The sequence below is a fragment of the Lynx rufus genome, unplaced genomic scaffold (assembly GCF_022079265.1).
Source record: "Lynx rufus isolate CCGP_SWC_20201006 ecotype Redwood Valley unplaced genomic scaffold, mLynRuf1.p SCAF_12, whole genome shotgun sequence".
NCBI classification, from domain to species: Eukaryota; Metazoa; Chordata; class Mammalia; order Carnivora; family Felidae; genus Lynx; species Lynx rufus.
Window position 1 is genome coordinate 453,567 of NW_025814826.1, and position 22,630 is coordinate 476,196.

At 38.6% G+C, this 22,630-nt stretch overlaps 1 protein-coding gene and 1 long non-coding RNA gene across 2 annotated transcripts in view; one reads left to right on the top strand and one right to left on the bottom strand.

Moving 5' to 3' along the window:
- LOC124507605 (ankyrin repeat domain-containing protein 26-like) overlaps nucleotides 1-22,630 on the bottom strand; it is a 705,441-nt gene that overhangs the window by 373,451 nt on the left and 309,360 nt on the right. The window contains 4 exon segments of the mRNA XM_047073901.1: nucleotides 3,571-3,706; nucleotides 4,286-4,319; nucleotides 6,379-6,549; nucleotides 19,693-19,719. Of these exon segments, the coding sequence (XP_046929857.1) occupies nucleotides 3,571-3,706; nucleotides 4,286-4,319; nucleotides 6,379-6,549; nucleotides 19,693-19,719 (368 nt within the window).
- The window catches only part of LOC124507612 (uncharacterized), a 150,325-nt gene that overhangs the window by 63,670 nt on the left and 64,025 nt on the right, over nucleotides 1-22,630 (top strand). The window lies entirely within an intron of this gene.

The following is a 22,630-nucleotide window of genomic DNA, read 5'->3' on the forward strand; positions in this document are numbered from 1 at the left end:
ATTCAACATCCATTCCTGATAAAAACTTTCGGCAATCCTGGAATACAAGGGAACTTCAATATGATGTAAAACAAAACAAGTCATGATAACTCTACAGCTAACGTTATATATAATGGTGAAAAACTGAATGCATTTCCTATAAGATCAGGAAGAAGACAGGAATGACATTCACTGAATGACTTCTTTTGTTCAGCACTGTACTAGCAGTTCTAGCCAATGGAATCAAACAAGATAAAGCAACAAAGGACATCCAGATAGAAAATGAAGTGAAACTGTCTCTATTAGGAATCACATGGTCACAAAATAGAAGTTGGCAAACTCCAGCCTATGGGCCACGTTACTTGTTTTGGTAAATTACATTTTATCAAAATACAGCCATGTCCATTAATTTATGCAGTATCTATTAGCTGCTCTTATAGTACAATGGAAAAGCTGATTAGTTGTGACGGAGAATGTATTGGCTACAAGTCTACAGTATTTACCATTGCTAGTAAAATAGTAGTTAAAAATGAATTTTTATGACCTTTGCTTATGTAGAAAATCTGACAGCATTAAGAAAAATGCTACTAGAATTAACAAATGAATTAATCATGGCACATGCATGACTCAGTCGGTTGAGTGTCTGTCTCTTGATTTCAGCTCAGGCTATGATCCCAGAGTCATGGGATGGAGCCCGATGTCAGGCTCGCACTGAACATGGAGACTACTTAAGATTCTCTCTCTCTCTCTCTCTCTCTCTCTCTCTCTCTCTCTCTTTCTCTCTCTCGATCTCTCTCTCTCTCTCTGCCCCTCTCCCCTGCTCATGTACTCACTCTAATATTAAATATATCTATACATATAAATTTATCAAGGTTGGAGGATACACAATCATTACACAAAAATCAACTGAATTTCTATATATTAGCTATAAAGAATCAAAAATTAAAATGTCGGGGTATCTGGGTGGCTCAGTTGGTTAAGCACTGGGCTCAGGCTCAGGTCATGATCTCACAGTTGGTGAGTTCAAGCCCCACGTCGGGCTCTGTACTGATAGCTTGGAGCCTGGAGCCAACTTCAGATTCTGTCTACCTCTCTCTCCGCCCCTCCCCAACTCATGCTCTGTCTCTCTCTCAAGAGTAAACATTAAAAAAAAAATTAAATTTAAGATATATTATTTACAACTGCACTGAAAATAAAAAACAATCACAGTTAATATCAGAAAAGACAGAAAGACCTATACATTAAACACTACAAAATATTACTGAGAAAATTTTAAAAGGCCTATATCAAGGGAGAGATATATACTCTGTTCAGGGGTTAAAAGATTCAATATTGTCAAGAAGTCAATTCTCCCCAAATAAATCTGTAGATTCAACATAATCTAAACTTAAATTCCAGAAGACCACCAGAGTTGGTTTTTGTTTGTTTGTTTGTTTAAGAAACAGACAAACTGATTCTAAAATTCACGTGGAAATGCAAAGGATCCAGAGTAGCGGAAGAACACTGAAAAGAACACAGCAAGATGACAAACACTACCTGATTTCAAAAATCCTTATAAACTGGCAGTGATTAAAACAGCATAATATTGGTACAAAGATGGACAAAGAGATCAATGAGACAGAATAGAGCCCATACTTAAACCCACACATATGTGGCCAACTGATTATGACAAAGGAACAATGGCATAAAGTGGAGAAAACACAGCCTTTTCAATAAATGGTGCTGGAACAACTAGATATCCATATGCAAAAGAATGAACTTGTATCCATACTCTGTATCACAAATAAAAAAGAATATAAAATGGGTCATAGATCTAAATGCAAGACCTAAAACTATAAAACTTCTAAAAGAAAGCATGAGATAAAAGCTTTGTGACCTTGTGCTATGCAAATATTTCTTAGATATGAAAACCAAAAGCAACAATCATACAAGAACAAACGAATGTGTAAACTGGACTACACCAAAAAGAAAAACTGCTCTTCAAAAACACTGTTGAGAGAAGGAAAAGTCACAGAGTGGGAGAAGAAAAACCTTGCAAAAAAAAAAGAGAAGTGAGAAAGGAACTGTATCTAGCTCTTTCCACCATCTTTCTGTGCCACCTTCATGATGCATGTGAATGTTGTGGCAGATGCTCCCCAAAGCATAACAATACTGAAGAGAGAAGCACACTCCAGGTTCTTACTAGGCCATGCTCCAAAGACATTGTCCACTTTCTAACTGTGATGATGAAGCATGGTTACACTGGTGAATTTAAAATCATTGATGATCACAGAGTTGGGAAAATTGTTGTGAAACTCACAGGCAGGTTAAGCAAGCGTGGAGTGACTGGCCCCAGAATTGATGGACAATGCAAAGATCTAGAAAAATGGCAGAATAATCTGCTCAGTTTGGTTTCATTCTACTGACCACCTCAGCTACAGTCATGGACCATGAAGAAGGAAGATGAAAACACACAGAAGGAGAAATCCTGGGATTCTTTTTCTAGGGATGTAATACATATGTGCAAATAAAATGCCTCAGTGGAAACAACAACAACAACAACAAAAACCACAAAAAAAAGAAAACAAAGAAGGAACTGTGTCTAGGATATACAAAGAATTCTGAAAACTCAACAACTAGGAAAACAAACAAATTTTTAAAACAACCAAAGACTTGGACAATTCAAAGAAGATACACAGATGGCAAACAAGCACATGAAAATATGCTCACCATCATCCATTATTAGGGAAATGTATATTGAAACCATAATGAGGTACATACTAAATATCCATCCGAATGGCTAGGATTTAAAAAGCTGACAATACTAAGTGTTCATGAATATGTATGTAGGAATTGGTGCTCTCACAGACTGCTGGTGGGAATGGAAAACCGTACAACTCCTTTAGAAAACAATTTGGCAGCTTCATAATAAGGGAATATGAAGGGACATGAGATTTTTAAGGGTGATGAATATGTTAATTGTCTGGATTATGGTTATCGTTTCATACGTGTAAACATATGTCAAAACTATCAAATGACACACTTCATATATGTGCAGTTTACCTAACTAAAGCTGTTGGAAACAAAAAGCTCTTTCACAGGAAGAACGTCTAAAACACTGGATAAGACACAGACGGAAAGAAGGATGTAAAACCATACAAGATGAAGCCAGAGGACTGTGGCCTTCAACCTAATAGCAATGAGAAGTAATAGCTACGTTTTAAGCAAGGGGTACCATGATGAAAGACACATTTCTTAAAACATATACTAATTATGGTTGCAGTGTAGACCAAGGTCCTGGGAGGTAGAATGGCAGGGAAAACAGTCCTGAGGTTATTTCAGTCATCTAGGAGAAAAATAATGACCTGACCTGGGTGAAGGCACAGAAGAGAAGCAGAGTTAACAAACACATTAGATGTGCCATTCCCACTAAGAAAGGTACAGTAGAAATGATGACTCTTTGGCTGAGAGGATACAATAGTGCTCCTTTTATTTTAATATAAACCATATTTCTGAGATGAGCAGCTCTATAATACAGCAGTGCTCTATGGTGCAGTAGTAGGCAAGGTGTGCACATATTACTACAGCAATATACGTAAAAAGACTTCCTACCTTTACAATCCATGCCAAGTTGTTCAATCAGCAACATGAAATTCTTAGAGTAAGGCAACTCACAATGCTCTGAAGCTGTTTCAGATGACTGAATGAAGTCGACAAGGTCATCCATAGAGGTAATTTGCTTTTTGACCTACCAATGAATAATACCATTTCAAAATGTCCCCCAAATATTTATAAACTATACTAGGTGTAGAGAAGTGATAAATAACCATCTTTTTGTAAAAGCAAAAACAGGGGCACCTCACTGGCTCAGTCGGTTGAGCATCCGACTCCATTTTGGCTCAGGTCATGACCTCAGGGTTCCTGAGTTTGAGTCCCACGTTGACCTCCACAATGACAGCATGGAGCTTGCTTGGGATTCTCTCTCCCCCTCTCCCTCGACCCCTCCCCCACTTGTGCGTGCTCTCTCACAAAATACATTTTAAAAATAAGTGAATGAACATTTAAAAGCGAAACCACAGAGACTTTTTAAAAGAACAGATTTTTATCAAAAAGACACTGTTATCCATAGCTAGTATTTCTAAGTAACTTTTTCACAGCAAATGACTCTACAACAAAGGAACATTTTCTATTTTTTCACTACATCTTCCATAAAGTAATTTTTTGCCACTGAACAATATTCCTAACAAATATGTATCAAAATGATATAATAAAATAAAAATAAAATAAATAATAAATAAAATAAAATTACATTGTCTCTTTTGCTTACCTTGTTCTTTTTCTTAGACATTTTCTTTGCAGGTCTGAAAAAAACCCAACAATTCTTTTCAGGCAAATATTAAATACTTAAAATACAAAGCATATCTAAACCTATTGTTTCTGATATAAAATCTCTGCATTTGAAACTAATTTTCCACAAAGGGGATTCAACAACAGAGTAACATTAAACAACATCGAAAACATACTACTGCTAATATTAACAAAAAGGATTAGGTGTATCCAGTTCTAGTATATGTGCTGCTGAAGCAAGCACAACAAAGTACTAACGTTAGGTAAAAACTAACAAAAGCAAAGGAAAATCCTAATGCTACTTGCATTATTTGATAGGAATGATACCATTGTTTGTGTTGTTGTCATTTTACTAAAAATAAGCTTTTACTGGCACTAAAACCTACTTGGAAGTGCAAGTTAACTCCCTATATGAAAGAACCCCTTTTTAACAATCATGATATTAACGTGTTGAAGACTCACTATGCAACTACTCTCTAGGCATTACTATGAGCACTTTACATGTCTTCAAGGTATTTGAAGCCCCACAACAATCCTATGAAGTAGGTTATTATATTAGGTATTTTACACAGGAAGAAAATGAGGCACAGAAAGTCGAAGTGACTTGCCCAAGAAGCCCTAATCGCTGGCCAAGAACAGACCCTGAATTCAAACCCAGGAATGTGCCTTCAAAGCATGTGTTTTATACTATGTGGTTAAAGTAATACTCCAGTGTTTCTAACTAATATGACAGCAAATGAATCTATATTATGATTCGATTTCTAGCTATAGTGATACATAACAATTTCTGAATCTTACACATTTTTTAAGAGACTTTATACTTGGCAAGATGGGAAATCTACTTTCAATAAACTAAAGATTTGCTTCTTCTAGAGAAGTTCCTTAACAGGCATGCATTCATTCATTCATTCATTCATTCCACTGTTTATTCCCACATTCAACACATACTTATTGAGCATACAATCTGTGTCAATGGCACTGTTGGTACTGGAAGCATGCTTTTGGTAATTTAGAGCTCTCTAGTCCAAAAGGAATAATCTGTTATGGATTACTAGTTTCTTTTCCAATTGTAAATAAACAAAATCTTCCCCTTTCCCCAGAACCTAAATAATATTAACTTAACAGAACCAGAAACTTTAAAGTCCCTAACAAAATCATAGCTATTTGTGATATTATCAAAGGCACTGGATATCTAAAAGCATCAAGGAAGGATTAGTTTTATTCAGAATGGCCTCAGTGCTTGCATACATTTATGATAAGGGTGTGTGTGTGTGTGTGTGTGTGTGTGTGTGTGTGTATACAAATATATACATATAGAACTTATACACATATACTTATATATACATATATAAGAAATTATACATATAATTTGTATATTATGCATATACATATACATATAATATGTATACTATACATATAATATACATATAATAAATATACATATACATACATACAAGAAATTATATAGCCATATATATATACATACTTGCATACATACATATATATTTTTAAATCTGCACATTCAATTGTATGAGAATACCCCATTGTGGAACCAATTCAGAATAAACCAACTTCTTTCACAAAATCACATGAAAAAGGGTACTAAAAACAATTACTATAATCTTTAAAAGATAATGTAATACAATCAACAAACTACCTAATGTTTGGAAACGCAAACAAAATTAAATTAACTAACCATGTCTATCTCTATTGATCATTTCCAACAGAATACATACTCTAAAAGCTCCCATCTTAAAATAAAAAGAGAAAGAAAATGCCTTTGCAATTCACATTCTTTTTCAGTTATCATCCATTTCTCTACTACCTTTCCCAATTAAAATGCTCTAAGGAGTTGTTTACACTTACTCACCTTCCATGCTTCCATGGTGACTACTGAAACTGCTCCTTGACAAAGTCACTTACCCTCATCACAACTTTTCAAGCAGTGTGTTTGATATGTTGAGTATTTCTTGCCTTAGCTTGGACCTACCTACACTACAGCATTTTATTTCCACAAAAGGTAATCACTGCTAAAATTCCTTCACAGGCACATAAAGAATTTATAGATTTTACCTGCTTTCATGCTGATCCTTTTCACTGAAATGGCTGCCATCATTCTTTTGTAGTGGACCACCAGTTAGGGAATCTGCCTTCTGCAACACTGGTGTGATTACAGATCCTTTTGATGTCCCTTTTTCATTTTCACCTTTCTTTAACTTCTTCATCTGTAAACCAGGTTCCCTCCTTTAAAAAAAAGCCATTAAAAAGCCATAAAAAGCCAATGTTTTCTAATAATTTTACTGAAAAAGAATAAAAAGACAATTTTCATCAAGTTCTGAATTTTACCCATCTGACTTAATTTGATTAATTCAGAGAACAGTGCTGAAGTACCAACCGTACAAAAGGAAATACTCATCTGTTGCTTCAAACACAGGTAAATATACAATTAGAATACAATGTGATTTGTAAGAACTGACATGTGAAAAGCTGTAAGTGAGGACGAGAAAGGCTTTACTGAAGAGGGAAAATAAACAGCAGAGGTCACCAGGGAAAGAAACGGGAGAAAACCATTTTCTTAGAGATTAGAATGTGAGCACAAAGATTACACAGATGGCATCTAGGTGCCTTGAAAGGAAAAACTATAAGCTTATAGGAACTTGGAAAAAAAACCATAAAATACATGGAAGCAAGTAGTAAGAGATCAGTCAGGAAAGAAATTCTGAAGAACCTTGAAGGTTACACTAAAAAGTTAGAGTTCATTGCCTAAAGGCAGTGACTCTTAGACATGGGAGTAATAACTAGATGTGTGCTCTATTTTTGGGTTTGCTTTGAAATATAAGAACTCTTAATTTCAACAAAGTTTTAAAGTAGCATGAGGTCCATATAACATGAAAGAAGAAATCAAGGACATATCTTAGGGGAAAAACTACTTTTAAAATACCCGTATGTCAGAGCGATATCAGTATCATAGCTGAACAAGATGTACGTTGTTGCGTCTCCCCACCTACAACAAACTGGCATCTTATCCACCCATGGGCAAAACTGCCTTTGCAGGAGCTGTGAGAATCTAGCACTATATTCCAAGGGACCGAGGAAAAGTCTTGCCTACCCATGCATCAGGGAACAGGCAGACATACTACAGTCTAATCTGTGGACCTAGCAATAGCCCATAAAGTGCCTCCAGCCCCTCCCTCTCAGCCACATCGGGGAGTCCCTCGCTAGAAAACACTCTCTAAGATAATCACCCGTGGATGAGAGAGCCTTTTTGGAAAACCAGGTGTCCTGCAGAGAATTTCCAGCATCCCACTGGAGCAAAAAAATCAGGTGTGGACACACTGAAGAGGTAGTCATTAAAGACTGGAGGAGGTGACTGCTACTTCAAATGCAAAGACAGTAATGCAAAACTGCAAAGAACATAAAATATCAAGGAAATATGATACCATCAAAGGATCACAATAATCTTCCAGTAATCAATCAGAAACACAGGGAGATCTGTAATTTATTCAAAAGACAATTCAAAAATAGCAGTTTTAAGGAAACTCAGTGAGTTACAAGAAAAACACAAAAAGCCAATTCAATAAAATCAGAAAAACACACTATGAATAAAATGAGAAGCTTAACAAAGAGCTGGAAATAGTAAAAGCTAACTAAACAAAAATCCTGGAGCTGAAGAGTATAATGAAGGACATGAAAAAAGCAAGAGTGATCACTGACAGGAGATGGATCAAGCAAAAAAAAAAATGTGAATTGAAAGACAGGAACTCTCAGATTATCCAGTCAGCAGAGAACAAAGTCAAAAGAATGAAAAAGAGTGAGGAAAGACTATGTGACTACAAGTGAACCCTCATAAGGCTATTAGGAGTTTCTCAGCAGAAACCTTACATTCCAGGAGGCAGTGGGATTACATATTCAAAGTGCTAAGAGAAAAAAGACAACCAATCAAGAATACTTTACTCAGCAAAATTATCCTTCAGAAGTCAAATTGAATAAATACATTTGATACACCGCATTAACAGGATAAAAAAATCATATCATCATCCCAGCATGTGAGGAAAAAGCATTTGATAAAATTCAACATCTTTTCAGGGTAAAAACTCTCAACAAAGTGGATACTGAATTATCACACCTGGACATAATGAAGCCCAAGATGATAAGCCCATAGCCAACATCATATGCAGTGGTAAAAAACTGAAAGCTTTTACTCTAAGTTCAAGAACAAGGCAAAGTTGCCCACTTGACCACTCCTATTCAACTGGATAGAGGAAGTCCTAGCCAAAGCAGTCAGGCAAGAAAAGGAAATAAAAGGCATCCGCATCAGAAAAGAAGAAATAAAACTGTCTTTGTTTGCAGATGACATATTCTTATATATAGAAAATCCTGAAGATACCACCAAAAAGCTGTTCCAAGGATGAAGGATACAAAATCAACATTAAGATGCAGGGGTGCCTGGGTGGCTCAGTCAGTTAAGCTTCTGACTTCGGCTAAGTTCATGATCTTGTGGTTTGTGGTTCAAGCGCCCTATTGGGCTCTGTGCTGACAGTTCAGAGCCTGGAGCCTGCTTTGGATTCTCTCTCTCTCTCTCTCTCTCTCTCTCTCTCTGTCTCTCTCTCTCTACCCCTCCCCTGTTAACACTCTGTCTCTTTAGCCTCTACTACAAAGCTGTGATCATCAAGACAGTATGGTGTTGGCACAAAAACAGACACACAGACCAATGGAATAGAATAGAAACCCCAGAGGTGAACCCACAAATGTATGGCCAACTAACCATTGACAAAGCAGGAAAGAGTATCCCATGGGAAAAAGAAGACAGTCTCTTTCTTCTGGGAGAACTGGACAGCAACATGCAGAAGAATGAAACTAGACGACTTCTCTTACACCATACACACAAATAAACTCAAAATGGATGAAGGACCGGAATGTGAGACAGAAAACCATCAAAACCCTAGAGGAGAAAACAGGAAAAAAACCTCTTTGACCTCCGCTGCAGCAATTTCTTACTTGACACATCTCCAAAGGCAAGGGAATGGAAAGCAAAAATGAACTATTGGGACCTCGTCAAGATTAAAAGCTTCTGCACTGCAAAGGAATCAATCAACAAAACCGAAAGGCAATAAAGAGAATGGGAGAAGATATTTGCAAATGACATATCGGATAAAGGAAGGGCTAATATCCAGAACCTGTAAAGAACTCACTAAACTCCACACCCACAAAACAAATAATCCAGGGAAGAAATGGGCAGAAGACATGAATAGACACTTTTCCAAAGAAGACATCCAGATGGACAACAGACACATGGAAAGATGCTCAACGTCACTCCTCATCAGGGAAATACAAATCAAAACCACACTGAGATACCACCTCACGCTGGTCAGAGTGGCTAAAATGAACAAATCAGGAGACTACAGATGCTGGCGAGGATGTGGAGAAACAGGAACCCTCTTGCACTGTTGGTGGGAATGCAAACTGATGCAGCCACTCTGGAAAACAGCGTGGAGCTTCCTCAGCTAATTAAAAATAGAACAACCCTATGACCCAGCAATAGCACTGCTGGGAATTTACCCAAGGGATACAGGAGTGCTGATGCATAGGGGCGCATGTACCCCAATGTATACAGTAGCACTTTCAACAATCGCCAAATTACGGAAAGAGCCTAAATGTCCATCACCTGACGAATGGAGAAAGAAGACGTGGTTTATATATACAGTGGGATAATACTTGGCAATGAGAAAGAGCGAAATCTGGCCATTTGCAACAACGTGGATGGAACTGGAGGGTATTATGCAAAGTGAAATAAGTCAGGCAGAGAAAGACAGATACCATATGATTTCACTTATATGTGGATCCTGAGAAACTTGACAGGAGACCATGGGTGGGGGGGGACGGGGGAAAAAAGTTACAGAGAGGGAGGGAGGCAAACAATTAGAGACTCGTAAACACTGAGAATAAACTAAGGGTTGATAGGAGGTGGGGGAGAGGGGAAAGTGGGTGATAGGCATTGAGAAGGGCACCTGTTGGGATGAGCACTGGGTGTTGTATGGAACCGATTTGACAATAGATTATATTTAGTAAAAAAAAAAAAATTACAAAATCAGCATCAAGAGATCAGTTGCATTTCCAAATAATAACAATGAAATAGCTGAAAAAGAAATAGAAGGAAAAAAAATCCCCTTCCTCAAAGCATCAAAAAGAACAAAATACTTTGGAATAAATTTAATCAAGGATTTCTGAAAGATAGGTACAGTAAAAACTACAAGACATTGGTAAAAGAAACAGCAGAGACACAAACAAATGGGAAGATACCCCGTTGTTTATGGATTCGAAAAATTAGCATCATTAAATATCCACATTACCTGAAACCACCCACAGAGTCAATGCAATCCTTGTCAAAATTCCAATGACCTTTTTCACAGAAATAGGAAAAGCATTCCTCAAATGTGTAAGGAACAAGAAAGACCCCAAATAGCCAAAGCAATCCTAAGAAAGAAGAACAAAGCTGGAAGCATCACACTTGCTGGTGTCACACTATTACAAAGTTATGGTAATAAAAACCATATGAAGTTGTGCAAAAACAAACACAAAGATGAATGAAACAGAATCAAGAACCCAGAAATAAACCCATGCATAAGGTCAACTAAAAACCCATGCATAAAGTCTCTTTGTTAAGAGACCCAAGAATACTCAAAAGAGAAAAGGTAATCTCTTCAATACACGATGGTGAGAAAACTGGATATTAACATGCAAAAGAATAAAACTGTGCCTCTACCTTACACCGCTCACAAAAGTCAACCCAAACGCAAATAAAGACTTCTATATAAAATCTTAAATCATAGGTTGGAAGGGAAGATGGCGGCGTAGGAGGACGCTGGGCTCACCGCGCGTCCTGCTGATCACTTAGATTCCACCTACACCTGCCTAAATAACCCAGAAAACCGCCAGAGGATTAGCAGAACGGAGTCACCAGACCCAAGCGCAGACGAGAGGCCCATGGAAGAGGGTAGGAAGGGCGGCGAGGCGGTGCGCGCTCCACGGACTGGCGGGAGGGAGCCGGGGCGGAGGGGCGGCTCGCCGGCCAAGCAGAGCCCCCGAGTCCGGCTTGCAAAAGCGGAGGGGCCTGACGGACTGTGTTCCGGCAGCAAGCGCGACTTAGCGTCTGGGAGGTCATAAGTTAACAGCTCTGCTCGGAAAGCGGGAAGGCTGGAGGACAAAGGGAGGGAGAGCTGCGGAGCCCCCGGACGACAGAGCTCAGTTTGGTGGGGAACAAAGGCGCTCGCCAGCGCCATCTCCCCCGCCCATGCCCCAGCCAAAATCCCAAAGGGAACCGGTTCCGGCCAGGGAAATTGCTCGCTCCGAGCAAACACCCAGCTCTGAGCAAACACCCAACTCTGTGCTTCTGCGGAGCCAAACCTCCGGCAGCGGATCTGACTCCCTCCGGCTGCCACAGGGCCCCTCCTGAAGTGGATCACCTAAGGAGAAGCGAGCTAGGCCTGCCCCCCCTGCCGCCGTGCACCTTGCCTACCCACCCCAGCTAATACGCCAGATCCCCAGCATCACAAGCCTGGCAGTGTGCAAGTAGCCCAGACGGGCCACGCCACCCCACAGTGAATCCCGCCCCTAGGAGAGGGGAAGAGAAGGCACACACCAGTCTGACTGTGGCCCCAGCGGTGGGCTGGGGGCAGACATCAGGACTGACTGCGGCCCCGCCCACCAACTCCAGTTATACACCACAGCACAGGGGAAGTGCCCTGCAGGTCCCCACCACACCAGGGACTATCCAAAATGACCAAGCGGAAGAATTCCCCTCAGAAGAATCTCCAGGAAATAACAACAGCTAATGAACTGATCAAAAAGGATTTAAATAATATAACAGAAAGTGAATTTAGAATAATAGTCATAAAATTAATCGCTGGGCTTGAAAACAGTATACAGGACAGCAGAGAATCTCTTGCTACAGAGATCAAGGGACTAAGGAACAGTCACGAGGAGCTGAAAAACGCTTTAAATGAAATGCAAAACAAAATGCAAACCACCACGGCTCGGATGGAAGAGGCAGAGGAGAGAATAGGTCAACTAGAAGATAAAGTTATGGAAAAACAGGAAGCTGAGAGAAAGAGAGATAAAAAAATCCAGGAGTATGAGGGGAAAATTAGAGAACTAAGTGATACACTAAAAAGAAATAATATACGCATAATTGGTATCCCAGAGGAGGAAGAGAGAGGGAAAGGTGCTGAAGGGGTACTTGAAGAAATAATAGCTGAGAACTTCCCTGAACTGGGGAAGGAAAAAGGCATTGAAATCCAAGAGGCACAGAGAACTCCCTTCAGACGTAACTTGAATCGATCTTCTGCACGACATATCATAGTGAAACTGGCAAAATACAAGGATAAAGAGAAAATTCTGAAAGCAGCAAGTAAACGTGCCCTCACATATAAAGGGAGACCTATAAGACTCGTGACTGATCTCTCTTTTGAAACTTGGCAGGCCAGAAAGAATTGGCACGAGATTTTCAGTGTGCTAGACAGAAAAAATATGCAGCCGAGAATCCTTTATCCAGCAAGTCTGTCATTTACAATAGAAGGAGAGATAAAGGTCTTCCCAAACAAACAAAAACCGAAGGAATTTGTCACCACTAAACCAGCCCTACAAGAGATCCTAAGGGGGACCCTGTGAGACAAAGTACCAGAGACATCACTACAAGCATAAAATAGACAGACATCACAATGACTCTAAACCCGTATCTTTCTATAATAACACTGAATGTAAATGGATTAAATGCGCCAACCAAAAGACATAGGGTATCAGAATGGATAAAAAAACAAGACCCATCTATTTGCTGTCTACAAGAGACTCATTTTAGACCTGAGGACACCTTTAGATTGAGAGTGAGGGGATGGAGAACTATTTATCATGCTACTGGAAGCCAAAAGAAAGCTGGAGTAGCCATACTTCTATCAGACAAACTAGACTTTAAATTAAAGGCTGTAACAAGAGATGAAGAAGGACATTATATAATAGTTACAGGGTCTATCCATCAGGAAGAGCTAACAATTATAAATGTCTATGCGCCGAATACCGGAGCCCCCAAATATATAAAACAATTACTCATAAACAGAAGCAACCTTATTGATAAGAATGTGGTAATTGCAGGGGACTTTAACACCCCACTTACAGAAATGGATAGATCATCTAGACACACGGTCAATAAAGAAACAAGGGCCCTGAATGAGACATTGGATCAGATGGACTTGACAGATATATTTAGAACTCTGCATCCCAAAGCAACAGAATATACTTTCTTCTCGAGTGCACGTGGAACATTCTCCAAGATAGATCATATACTGGGTCACAAAACAGCCCTTCATAAGTTTACAAGAATTGAAATTATACCATGCATACTTTCAGACCACAATGCTATGAAGCTTGAAATCAACCACAGGAAAAAGTCTGGAAAACCTCCAAAAGCATGGAGGTTAAAGAACACCCTACTAACGAATGAGTGGGTCAACCAGGCAATTAGAGAAGAAATCAAAAAATATATGGAAACAAACGAAAATGAAAATACAACAATCCAAACGCTTTGGGACGCAGGGAAGGCAGTGCTGAGAGGAAAATACATTGCAATCCAGGCCTATCTCAAGAAACAAGAAAAATCCCAAATACAAAATCTAACAGCACACCTAAAGGAAATAGAAGCAGAACAGCAAAGGCAGCCTAAACCCAGCAGAAGAAGAGAAATAATAAAGATCAGAGCAGAAATAAACAATATAGAATCTAAAAAAACTGTAGAGCAGATCAACGAAACCAAGAGTTGGTTTTTTGAAAAAACAAACAAAATTGACAAACCTCTAGCCAGGCTTCTCAAAAAGAAAAGGGAGATGACCCAAATAGATAAAATCATGAATGAAAATGGAATGATTACAACCAATCCCTCAGAGATACAAAGAATTATCAGGGAATACTATGAAAAATTGTATGCCAACAAATTGGACAACCTGGAAGAAATGGACAAATTCCTGAACACCCACACTCTTCCAAAACTCAATCAGGAGAAATAGAAAGCTTGAACAGGCCCATAACCAGCGAAGAAATTGAATCGGTTATCAAAAATCTCCCAACAAATAAGAGTCCAGGACCAGATGGCTTCCCAGGGGAGTTCTACCAGACGTTTAAAGCAGAGATAATACCTATCCTTCTCAAGCTATTCCAAGAAATAGAAAGGGAAGGAAAGCTTCCAGACTCATTCTATGCAGCCAGTATTACTTTGATTCCTAAACCAGACAGAGACCCAGTAAAAAAAGAGAACTACCGGCCAATATCCCTGATGAATATGGATGCAAAATTTCTCAATAAGATACTAGCAAATCGAATTCAACAGCATATAAAAAGAATTATTCACCATGACCAAGTGGGATTCATTCCTGGGAATCAGGGCTGGTTCAACATTCGCAAATCAATCAACGTGATACATCACATTAACAAAAAAAAAAGAGAAGAACCATATGATCCTGTCAATCGATGCAGAAAAGGCCTTTGACAAAATCCAGCACCCTTTCTTAATAAAAACCCTTGAGAAAGTCGGGATAGAAGGAACATACTTAAAGATCATAAAAGCCATTTATGAAAAGCCCACAGCTAACATCATCCTCAACGGGGAAAAACTGAGAGCTTTTCCCTGAGATCAGGAACACGACAGGGATGCCCACTCTCACCGCTGTTGTTTAACATAGTGCTGGAAGTTCTAGCATCAGCAATCAGACAACAAAAGGAAATCAAAGGCATCCAAATTGGCAAAGATGAAGTCAAGCTTTCGCTTTTTGCAGATGACATGATATTATACATGGAAAATCCGATAGACTCCACCAAAAGTCTGCTAGAACTGATACATGAATTCAGCAAAGTTGCAGGATACAAAATCAATGTACAGAAATCAGTTGCATTCTTATACACTAACAATGAAGCAACAGAAAGACAAATAAAGAAACTGATCCCATTCACAATTGCACCAAGAAGCATAAAATACCTAGGAATAAATCTAACCAAAGATGTAAAGGATCTGTATGCTGAAAACTATAGAAAACTTATGAAGGTAATTGAAGAAGATTTAAAGAAATGGAAAGACATTCCCTGCTCATGGATTGGAAAAATAAATATTGTCAAAATGTCAATACTACCCAAAGCTATCTACACATTCAATGCAATCCCAATCAAAATTGCACCAGCATTCTTCTCGAACCTAGAACAAGCAATCCTAAAATTCATATGGAACCACAAAAGGCCCCGAATAGCCAAAGGAATTTTGAAGAAGAAGACCAAAGCAGGAGGCATCACAATCCCAGACTTCAGCCTCTACTACAAAGCTGTCATCATCAAGACAGCATGGTCTTGGCACAAAAACAGACACACAGACCAATGGAATAGAATAGAAACCCCAGAACTAGACCCACAAACGTATGGCCAACTCATCTGTGACAAAGCAGGAAAGAACATCCAATGGAAAAAAGACAGCCTCTTTAACAAATGGTGCTGGGAGAACTGGACAGCAACATGCAGAAGGTTGAAACTAGACCACTTTCTCACACCATTTACAAAAATAAACTCAAAATGGATAAAGGACCTAAATGTGAGACAGGAAACCATCAAAACCTTAGAGGAGAAAGCAGGAAAAGACCTCTCTGACCTCAGCCGTAGCAATCTCTTACTCGACACATCCCCAAAGGCAAGGGAATTAAAAGCAAAAGTGAATTACTGGGACCTTAGGAAGATAAAAAGCTTCTGCACAGCAAAGGAAACAACTAACAAAACTAAAAGGCAACCAACAGAATGGGAAAAGATATTTGCAAATGACATATGGGACAAAGGGCTAGTATCCAAAATCTATAAAGAGCTCACCAAACTCCACACCCGAAAAACAAATAACCCAGTGAAGAAATGGGCAGAAAACATGAATAGACACTTCTCTAAAGAAGACATCCAGATGGCCAACAGGCACATGAAAAGATGTTCAGCGTCGCTCCTTATCAGGGAAATACAAATCAAAACCACACTCAGGTATCACCTCACGCCAGTCAGAGTGGCCAAAATGAACAAATCAGGAGACTATAGATGCTGGAGAGGATGTGGAGAAACGGGAACCCTCTTGCACTGTTGGTGGGAATGCAAATTGGTGCAGTCGCTCTGGAAAGCAGTGTGGAGGTTCCTCAGAAAATTAAAAATAGACCTACCCTATGACCCAGCAATAGCACTGCTAGGAATTTATCCAAGGGATATAGGAGTACTGATGCATAGGGGCACTTGTACCCCAATGTTCATAGCAGCACTCTCAACAATAGCCAAATTATGGAAAGAGCCTAAATGTCCATCAACTGGTGAATGGATAAAGAAATTGTGGTTTATATACACAATGGAATACTATGTGGCAATGAGAAAAAATGAAATATGGCCTTTTGTAGCAACGTGGATGGAACTGGAGAGTGTTATGCTAAGTGAAACAAGCCATACAGAGAAAGACAGATACCATAGGGTTTCACTCTTATGTGGATCCTGAGAAACTTAACAGGAACCCATGGGGGAGGGGAAGGAAAAAAAAAAAAGAGGTTAGAGTGGGAGAGAGCCAAAGCATAAGAGACTGTTAAAAACTGAGAACAAACTGAGGGTTGATGGGGGGTGATGGGTATTGAGGAGGGCACCTTTTGGGATGAGCACTGGGTGTTGTATGGAAACCAATATGTCAATAAATTTCATATATATAAAAAATAAAAAAAAAAGAAGTAGACAAATAAAAAAAAATAATAATAAAATCTTAAATCATAAAACTCCTAGAAGAAAACAGAGGATAAAATCTCCTTGACATAGATCTTACAAATGATTTAGGATAGGACATCCAAAGTACAAGCAATAAAAGCAAAAACAACCAATGCAATCAGCAATGTTTCTGCACAGCAAAAGAAACAAGCAACATGACGGAAAGGCAACCTATGGAAAGGATGAAAACATTTGCAAGCTACAAATATGAAAAACGTCAATATCTAAAATGTGTGAGGAATTCGTACAATTCAACAGCTAAAAACAAATATAATTACAAACTGGGCAAGGCACCTTAAAAGACGTCTCTCCTCAAAACATATTCAAAAATTTTTTTTTTCAACGTTTATTTTTTTTTGGGACAGAGAGAGACAGAGCATGAACAGGGGAGGGGCAGAGAGAGAGGGAGACACAGAATCGGAAACAGGCTCCAGGCTCTGAGCCATCAGCCCAGAGCCCGACGCAGGGCTCGAACTCACGGACCGTGAGATCGTGACCTGGCTGAAGTCGGACGCTTAACCGACTGCGCCACCCAGGCGCCCCTCCTCAAAACATATTCAAATAGCCAAGGGTACACAAGAAGGTGCTCGATATCACTATTCATCAGGGAAATGCAAATCAAAACTGCAGTATATAGATATCACTTTGACCTATTAAAATGGCTATTGTCAAAAAGACAAGAGATATCGTTGGCAAGGACGTACAGGAAAGGAATTCCTTGTACTCCTGTAGGACTGTAAATTGGGACAGCCACTAAGTAAAACAGTATGGTGGCTCCTCAACAAACTAAAGATAGAACCTCCATATGAGCCAATAATCCCATTTCTGGGTATATGTCTTAAAGACATGACATCCTTACCTTGGAGAGATATCTGCAGCCCTATGTTTATTGCAGCATTATTTACAATAGTCAAGAAACATGGGGCGCCTGGGTGGCTCAGTCGGTTAAGTGGCCGACTTCGGCCCAGGTCATGATCTCGCGGTCCGTGAGTTCAAGCCCCGCGTCGGGTTCTGTGCTGACAGCTCAGAGCCTGGAGCCTGTTTCAGATTCTGTGTCTCCCTCTCTCTGACCCTCCCCCGTTCATGCTTTGTCTCTCTCTGTCTCAAAAATAAATAAACGCTAAAAAGAAATTAAAAAAAATAGTCAAGAAACAACCTAAGAATCCATCACTGGATCCATGGATTAAAAATATGGTATACAGTTACAATGGAATATTTTCAGCCACAAACAAGAAGGAAATCCTGCCAGTTGTGACAACATGAGTGAAACTCGAGGGCTTTATCCTTAGTGAAAAGAAGTCAGACACAGGAAGACAAACACTGTATGATCTGACTTATATGTGGAATTAAAAAAAATTGCACGAAAAACAGAACAGACTGGTGGTTGCCAGGGTTAGGAGGCTGTGAGAAATGGGTAGATATTGGTCAAAGGGTACAAACTACCTGTTACAAGATTAATTAATTCTGGGTATTTAACGTGCAGGATGGTGATTACAGTGAACAATACTGTATCATATCATTTGAAAGTTGCTACAAGACTAGATCATCACAAACAAGAAATGATATTTATGTGAGATGATGGAACTATTGACACTATTGTGGTAATCATTTGACAATATAAAAGTGTATCAAATTAATACAGGTACACCTTACAGTTACACAGATGTATGTTACTTATATCTCATAAATCTGGAAACACTTCAAAAATTCAAAAGTACTCATATGTTATTATCTATCTCTCAGAAATAACAATCATTTGATTAGTTATGCTTTTGTTTAAAAAAAATGGTTTGCGGCGCCTGGGTGGCTCAGTACGTTAAGTGTATGACTTTGGCTCTGTTGTGATCTAAGGGTTTGTGGCTTCGAGCCCCACATCGGGCTGTGTGCTGACATCCCAGAGTCTGGAGCCTGCTTCGGAATCTTTGTCTCCCCCTCTCTCTGCCCCTCCCCAACTCTCACTTTGTCTCTCTCCAAATGAATAAACATTTTAAAAAATTTTAAAAAATGATTTGGTAACTTTTGCATACTTTTCGCCTAATATCTAATCCTGATAGAAAAAAATGGGGGATTCACCAAAAAGAAAATTATAATTCTGTTTTCATGGACTAAATGCATGCAACAGAATATTATTACCATACAGCTACATACATTTCCAAAAATAATGAAATTACCCGCAGATTTTTTTAGGACTTAAACATGAGCCCCGAAGAGCACCAAAAACAAAAACAAAACTAACAATTGTGGTTTTTTTCAAAAAACTGTTATACAGATAACTTTTTTCGTGGAAATAACATCCAAGAAAAGAAGAATCTTTGTGAAAGCAATTATCAAACAATTCCTCTCGACCCAAACTTCAAAAATGAATCTGTAATTATAGAATTTGAAATAGCTTTCATTTTGAACCCAGTCAATAGAAGCAACTTTGAAGTAGAAAACATCTGGGGAAAGCCACCTCAAACTTAGAAAAACAAAACAAAACAAAACAAAACAAAACAAAACAAAAAGAAACCCTAACACGTAGCCATGGTAACAAGAAGCCACCAGAATCAGTTTTAAATGTGTTAATCAATGCCAACCAGCCCTACTCACCAACCAATCCATTTCAGCTCCTTCCTTCTGAAAGACAGCGAATAAAGGACAAAAATGACTCCAATACACATGCTTCAGCGTGCCAACCAATCCACAACAGTCTCACCCAAATAAGCATGGTGCTTTAGATGATGAAAAACCATTTAATTTTCTGAAAGTCCCCCAGTTTTCAAACTCCACTCTTCCCCAAACCCTGTATAATAATAGCAGACTGCTCTGTTAAAAAAGACTATACCTAACCAGCATAGCTCGCTCTTATTTGTAAGTGATCAATTCCAACGTCATCTTTTTATTTCAGATATTGAGGGCTCATAATCTTTGGCAAGAATTTTTAAAGTCCTATAATAATTTGCCACCATATTTTAGTTTCCTTAATAATTATAAAGGAAGATTGCTATTCCTTTGATACATTTCACCATAATGAAAACTAACATAAATACAACTAAAAGAACAAGTAGGAAGTAAACACAATATTGGGCCCCCCAAAATCCAAAAACTGTACATAACTGACAGGCTTAGTTGTCAGAATGAACCCACGCCAAAGTTTGTCAAGGTGGGGGCTAGTATTATGTTAAAAACTATACACACAAGTTAAACTCCGTTCACTCAATAAACATTATTGAATAAGTACTATATAGACTAGAACATTTTCTAGGCACTGAGGACATGGCAATGAACAGATAACAATCCTACTCATGAGTGAAGTAAACATTCAATAACAATAAGCTACACAGGCAAAATATACAGTATTAGAGGAGAAAAACTAAAGCAGAGAAATCACATTTTGATGTGTTATAGGGAAAAGGGTAGTTGAAGTACTAGTCAGGATGGCCAAGAAAGGCCTTGCTAAGAAAGTGACTTTTAAGCAAAAACCTGAAAGGAGAAACAAACAAAAAAGGAAAAAGCAAGCCATGAGGTATCTGAGGGAAAGCATTCCAGATAGAGTCAACAGCAAGCACAGAAGTATGTCCGAAGTACTTAAAGAGTAGTGAGAAATCAGTATGGCTGGACAGAATGAAAGGGGTAGAAAAGAGTTCAAATCAGAGAGAGAGAAGGAGACACCTGATCATATACAGGCCTTGTCGGCATTAGGAAGAGTTTTGGCATGTACTCTGAGCGAAATGGGAGGCAATTAGGCTTTGAACAGAGGAAGGACACAATCCGACTTACGTTTTACTAGATCCAATGTGTTTAGAATTAACGGAAACAGAGGAAAAACCAAAGAAGAAACAAACAAACAAGAAGACCATTTAGTTACCTATTACACCAATATAAACAACAGATGATAGTCTATTGGTCATGGAAGATGTGTTTGGATTCTCGATATATTTGAAGGAAGACATGACAAGATTTGCTGACAGATGAGATGTCATGTGTATGAAAAAGAAAAAGAAAAGAGAAAGAAAAAGTGAAAGAAAGAAGAAAAAAAAAAGACAGGAGTCAAAGATGACACCAAGTTTTTTAGCAGAGCAACACATAGAACTGTTATTAACTCAATTAGGAAAGACATGCAAGGCAAATATTAAGAAAGAATATCAGGAGCTCAATTTGGGACATGTTAAGTTTGCAATAGCTATCCAGAAAGAGATATCAAGTGGGCAGTTTGATATGCGGGCCTGGAATTATGGAGAGAGATCCGGGCTGGAGATGTAAACTTGAGGATCATTAGAATATACAAGATAGTAAAAGTCAAGAGAAGGAAAATCAAAGGCAAATTCCTGGAAGACATCAATGGGTTAAAAGGTGGGGGACGAGAAGAAACAAGCAAATCAGGCTGAGGTGTACAGACTAGAAAGGCAGCGGGAAAATCAGGTGAGTGAGTGATAGCCTACAAGCAACATAGAGACAGAATTTTGGAGGAGAGAGTTTTCCATTGGGTCAAATATCGCTGAAAGGTTAAGTAAAATGAGATGTATGAAATTGTTTAGATTTATTAAAGTGAAAATCGGTGGTAACCTTGAAAAAACAATTCTGGAGGAGTGAGAGGGAAAATTGCTACAATGAATTCAAGAGTGGATGGGAGGGAGGGAAATCAGGATCAGAGAGTGAAGAAGGCTGTTGACAGATTTCATAGCTAAGTGGAATGGTCATGGTTGATCTAATTTTCTATTGTTGCTGTAGTTTTCAATTGTTACATACTGATTAGGTAGTATTTTTGTAATATTTGGAAGTCTTAAAAATTGCATATATGTAACACTAGGTTTTGTTTTTGTTTTTGTTTTTTTTGTTTTTTGTTTTTTGTTTTTGTTTTTTTTTTTTTTTTTGCTTTTTTAAAATGCCAGACCAAGGTACAAAATAACTCACAAAATTATACACTGAGAAGACTCCTTAAATTTTTTCTAGATATATATAAGCTGATTACCATTTTTCTCATGCTTAGAAAGACCACAGAAAAACGAAGTTCCAAGGGCAGTATTTCGTGCTTGATAAAAATTATTAAACTCTAAGGGCACCTGGGTGGCCCAGTCCACAAAGCATCCAACTCTTGATTTCAGCTCAGGACATGATCTCTAGGTTCTCTAGCTTCGAGCTCTGCACTGACAGCATGGAGCCTCCTTGGGATTCTCTCTCTCCCTCTCTCTTTGCTCCTCCCCCACTCATGTGTGCATGCTCTCTCTCTCTCTCTCTCTCTCTCTCTCTCTCTCTCTCAAAATAAACATTTTTAAAACGTCACCCAACTCTAGGATATTTTATACTATCCAAAGTAATGAGTCATATTAAAATTTTATACACAGAAGTAAAAGGAGTTGGGAATGCAGAAAATAGTCCTACTTTGTAAACTGAATTGTCACAAATTGTACAACATGAAGGCACTGTTGAAAAATTTGGTGTGGTTCATGTTGAAATATAGTCTCTAAAAAGGCAGGATAATGGCATGCAAGCAAGGTACCTTTATAAAAATGATTCATTGCATTACCAGCATCTTGGTTTATAGCAC